This window comes from Cebus imitator, unplaced genomic scaffold, assembly GCF_001604975.1.
Source record: "Cebus imitator isolate Cc_AM_T3 unplaced genomic scaffold, Cebus_imitator-1.0 Scaffold287, whole genome shotgun sequence".
Taxonomy (NCBI): Eukaryota; Metazoa; Chordata; class Mammalia; order Primates; family Cebidae; genus Cebus; species Cebus imitator.
Genome location: NW_016107602.1, coordinates 646,901 through 652,285, shown reverse-complemented (window position 1 = coordinate 652,285; position 5,385 = coordinate 646,901). Strand labels below are relative to the sequence as shown.

Here is a 5,385-nt window from a genome sequence, read left to right as displayed (position 1 = left end):
ACGGGGTTTCACCATTTTGACCAGGATGGTCTCAATCTCTTGACCTCGTGATCCACCCGCCTCGGCCTCCCAAAGTGCTGGGATTACAGGCTTGAGCCACCGCGCCCGGCCAGAAGATAAAATTAATCTGCTTCTTATAGCCTGGGGAATTTTGTGATCTCTGTCAGTCTTGTTGGATATTAAAATGTGATTTCTCAGTGTATCACAGCAAGTTTATGATAGAACTTAAAAGTTGAGAGCCTGGGGAATCTAAGTCATCTCCTTGCAGTTTTGTAACATTTGGAAATAATGACCTCCAAAGGTAAGGTATCTTTAATATCTTTGCTTTTGCTTAAAGGTTAATAGTGAAATGATTTACATGATTCCTTTATTTATTTTTGAGACAGAGTCTCACTCTGTCACTCAGGCTGGAATGCAGTGACGTGATCTCAGCCCACTGTAACCTCTGCCTCCCAGGTTCAAGTGCCTCAGCCTCCCAAGTAGCTGGGATTACAGGCGTGTACCACCGTGGCTGGCTAATTTTTGTATTTGTAGGAGAGACAGGGTTTCACCATGTTGGCCAGGGTGGTCTCAAACTCCTGGTCTCAAGAGATCTGCCTGTGTTGGCCTCCCAAAATGCTGGGATTACAGGCATGAGTCACCACACCCGGCCCATTTACATGATGCTTTACAGACACTGATATGTTTAAACCTCAGCCACTTTGAGATGTAGGAAGTGGCATAGAAGAAGAAACCTAAACTCAGTTATCATGTAACTGGCACATTGTAGACCTGGATTGTGAGTCTATGAATTCTGATTCCAAATTTTTGTTTCGTTCATTCCGCTATCCTCAAATTTTTTTTTTTACCTTCAAAATTTTTTTATGTCATGTAAAACTTTTTTTTTGAGGCAGTTTCTCTCGCTCTGTTTCCCAGGCTGGAGTTCAATGGTGCAGTCATAGCTCACTTCAGCCTTGACTTCCCGGGTTCAAGTGATCCTTCTACCTCAGCCTCCTGAGTAACTGGGACCGCAGGCACTGCCATACCGCTATGACTGGCTAATCTTTTTTTTTTCTGTAGACATTGGATATCACTATGATGCCCAGGCTGGTTTCAAACTCCTGAGGTTGAGGAGTCTCCTACCACCTGGGCCTCCGAAAGTGCTGGAATTAGAGGTGTGAACCACAATACCCAGCCAAGAACCTCTTAATATACTGCATTTAATCGCAATATATTGGCAGTATTTCATCTAACGTTTTTGAGAGTTGTGAGACCAGACTTGGGAAACTTAAAAAAGTTAAACAAATGTAAATCTTTCCTCAAGTATAATGAATCATTTTAGTACCTTATTATTATTCCTTTGTATTTTACTTTACAATGTGTGTGTTATAAAAACAACAACAACAACAACAACAGTAGTTTGACTTGATCTTTTTTTTTGAGGCACAGTTTCACTCAGTTTCTCTCGCTCTGTTTCCCAGGCTGGAAGGCAGTGGCACGACCTCTGCTCATTGCAGTCTCCACCTCCTGGGTTCAAGCGATCCTCATGCCTCAGTCTCCTGAGTACCTGGGATTATAGGCACTGCCACCATGCCCAGCTAATTTATTATTATTATTATTATTATTATTATTTGTAGAGACAAGGTCTCACTATGTTGCCCGGGCTGGTCTCGAACTCCGGACCTCAGGTGATCCACCCGTCTTGGCCTCCTAAAGTGCTGGGATTACAGGCATGAGCCACCACGCCTGGCTGATTTTTTTCTCTCTCTAGAATTTGACGTAGTGACTCACAAGGGATCCATAATCTACTTTGCTGAGATTCTAATAGAGCTTTAAGGGTCTATTTTTTTGTCATCTCTTTCCAGAATAAAATTACAATGAATGCATAAAGAAGTGATTGATGAATGGTATTAAACAGTCAGTTTTAAGTCTTATGCCTTTTAATACTACATCACAGATGTTTTCAGACATTTGTTTATGTTTCAGCTCTTAGAAATATGCATTAGGTACTGTTCTTCCTATATTCTGTGCTCTTTATCTGTGTCCTTTAGTGCATCACAGACTATGAATAGCTGTCAATGTTTTCATAAATACATTGCTGCTTTATATTCTACCTTGTTATAAAAATGGTTTGAATTAGTATTTAAATTTGTAGTTTCTCATGTAAATTTACATTTTTGGATTTTGGTATTGTTTCTGGTGTTAATTTAGTCCTAAGTTTAATATACATCTTTTAAAAACTAATATTTTATGTACCATATTTGTATACATTTTTGTAATTTAATTTGCATTCTTCATTGTGACAAACTTGTCCCACTATACTGAGGATTTAAGGAAATACTAGTTAATAATTTCTTTAAGGATAAGAAAATAATGATGTAACAGGGACTGAAATGTCATTTGAGCTTCTAATGCATTTGTTTTGTTTTGTTTTTGTTTTTGAGATGGTGTCTCACTCTGTCACCGGGCCTGGAATGCAGTGGCATGATCTTGGCTCACTGCAACCTTCGCCTCATGGGTTCAAGCGATTCTCGGGCCTCGGCCTCCCAAGTAGCTGGGATTATAGGCATGCCACCATATCCGGCTAATTTTTTTTTTTTTGTATTTTTTAGTAGAGACAGAATTTTACCATGTTGGCAGGCTGGGATCTCCTGACCTCAAGTGATCTACCCACCTAGGCCTCCCAGAGTGCTGGGATTAGAGGCGTGAGCCACTGTGCCTGGCCTGATGCATTGTTTATAGACATATTTGTTTTCTTAACACCAACAAAGCAAAGGCAAATAAAGCTTTCCTTTATATGGCCTTGGTAAAATTAATTCCTTTTGCAAATAATACTGACCACATGCTATGTATCTTGTCTCATGTGAAGAGAGGGTCAAGTTGAAATCCTGGCAGTTTCTTTTACATTTGAATTTTAAATGATAAATTTTAAATGTGTATGTTTTAAATATGCTATTAACTCATGCTAATTTATTTTCTTTCAGTGTTCCCTTGTGTACCAGAACGCCCTGGGATGCCTTGTCCAGGAGAAGATAGTGAGTGTTTACATACTTCATACCATTTACAAGAGTTACTATGCTGTCGTTCAAGTGAAAAGAAATCAGAAATAGAATTTTTAGCCAGGTGCAGTGGACAGTGGCTAATGCCTATAATCCCAGCACTGTGGGAGGCTGAGGTGGGAGGATCACTTAAGCCCAGGAGTTCAAGACCAGCCTGGGCCACAAAGTGAGACCTACAGAAAAGACAAAAAATAATTAGCAAGGTGTGTGCCTATAATCGCAGCTGCCTGGGAGGCTGAGGTGGGAGGATCCCTTGAGCCCAGGAGTTTGAGACTGCAGTGAGCTAGGGTCACACTACTGCCCTCTAGTGTGGGTGACAGAGACAGGCCCTATCTCAAGTGAAGAGGAAAAAAAAGGAAATAGAACTTCTAATTCATTTGATTTCTTTTCCATTTTTTAGTCTAATTTAGAATATATTAGTTACTCCCCAAATACTACTTTTGCCAGATCAAATTCAGATAGTTCTTAGTTACAACTTACATGGTTGTCTGTTGCACATATTTAAGGAAAATTAAGTCAAATTTTAAGTTTTAAAATTTAATTTTGGAAATGTTCGAACCTATGCAGAAGTTGAAACAACATTGAAAACAGGGATACCTGCCTAGAAACTGAAGTGTTCTGTTAATTAAAAAGAAAAAAAAAAGAGAAAAGTAAAAAAGAAAACAAGGATACCTGTATATCCTTTGCCCAGATCTACCAATTTTTAACATTTTTTCTGTTTGCTTTTTCTCTGTCTCTGTGTTTCATATATGCATGCACAGTTACACATAACAAATGCATTTGTTTTATCACTTCAGAGTGACATGACACTCAGCACATGTCATTAGGAATTGACTTCTTTTTCTGCAGTGTTTTTTTTTTTTAAACAATTATTAAGTCACCTTTTCTTTTTCTTTTCTTTTCTTTTTTTTTTGAGGCAGAGTCTTGCTCTCTCACCCAGGCTGGAGTGCAGTGCAGTGGCACAATATCTCGGCTCATTGCAGCCTCCGCCTCTGGGGTTCAAGTGATCCTCAGCCTATAATCCCAGCTACCAAGGAGGCTGAGGCAGGAGAATTGCTTGAACCCAGGAGGCAGAGGTTGCAGGGAGCCGAGATCGCTCCACTACACTCCATTCTGGGCAATAGAGTGAGACTTCATCTCAGAAAAAAACCTGATTCATAAACTCTTGGACTGGGGCTGAGCTACCAGATTTAACAAGCTCTTCAGGTGATTCTGATGCACACTAAAGTTTGAGAACTACCATTTAAAAGCTTCTCCAGGTCAGGAATTGTTAAGGGAATTTCTCTGGAATAGCTAAGCCAATGCTTATTATTTTGTTTTGTTTTGAGACTGAGTCTTGCTTTGTCACCCAGGCTGTAGTGCAGTGGCGCAATGTTGGCTTACTGCCACTTCGGCCTCCCGGCTTCAAGCGATTCTCCTGCCTCAGCCTCTCAAGTAGCAGGGACTACAGGCGCGTGCCACCATGCCTGGCTAATTTTTTGCATTTTGTATTTTTAGTAGAGATGGAGTTTCACCATGTTAGCCGGGATGATATCAATCTCCTGAACTCATGATTTGCCCGCGTTGGCCTCTCAAAGTGCTGGGATTACAGGCATGAGCCACCGTACCTGGCCAATAGTTATTATTAGTGAGATGAACTAAAAGAGTCAGACTACTCTCTGTTCTAATGTAATTTAAGCATACAGACTTATGTTTGAGTATGTTATTGCTTTTGATATTTTTCGTAATTTACTAAGTTTGGATATTAGGCAACTCATTTTCATTTGTGATTTCTGTACATGCCCATGTTTTGCTTTGAATTAATTGAAATAGCTCTAAACTTTCACTTCTGTGTTAAGCTATCCTAAGATTCCTAATTGAGAGCATTGCAACTGCTCTTTAGTATCTTAATTTTAAATAGTAAACCCAGTGCTACATTTGCTTTAAAATGTGACTTTGGGAACCTAATGTAATCTTTCCATGGTATTAACTATTACTGTTATTACCATTACTGTGGAATGTTATTATTAATGACCAATAGACAATATATATAATAATGATGAACTTAAAAATATGAAGGTGGACTAGATTTGATCTTTTGGAACCTCTTTCTCTAAGTATACTTAAGAAACATTACGCTGGGCGCGGTGGCTCACGCCTATAATCCCAGCACTTTGGGAGGCCGAGGCGGGTGGATCACGAGGTCAAGAGATCGAGACCGTCCTGGTCAACATGGTGAAACCCCGTCTCTACCAAAAATACAAAAATTAGCTGGGCATGGTGGTGCATGCCTGTAGTCCCAGCTACCCGGGAGGCTGAGGCAGGAGAATTGCTTGAACCCAGGAGGCGGAGGTTGCGGTGAGCCGAG

The 5,385-nt window shown here is 40.1% G+C and overlaps 1 protein-coding gene across 1 annotated transcript in view; it reads left to right on the top strand.

Moving 5' to 3' along the window:
* PRKCI (protein kinase C iota) overlaps positions 1-5,385 on the top strand; it is an 88,068-nt gene that overhangs the window by 39,476 nt on the left and 43,207 nt on the right. The window contains exon 4 of the mRNA XM_017501972.2: positions 2,964-3,014. Within this exon, the coding sequence (XP_017357461.1) occupies positions 2,964-3,014 (51 nt within the window). The remainder of the gene's footprint in view (positions 1-2,963; positions 3,015-5,385) is intronic.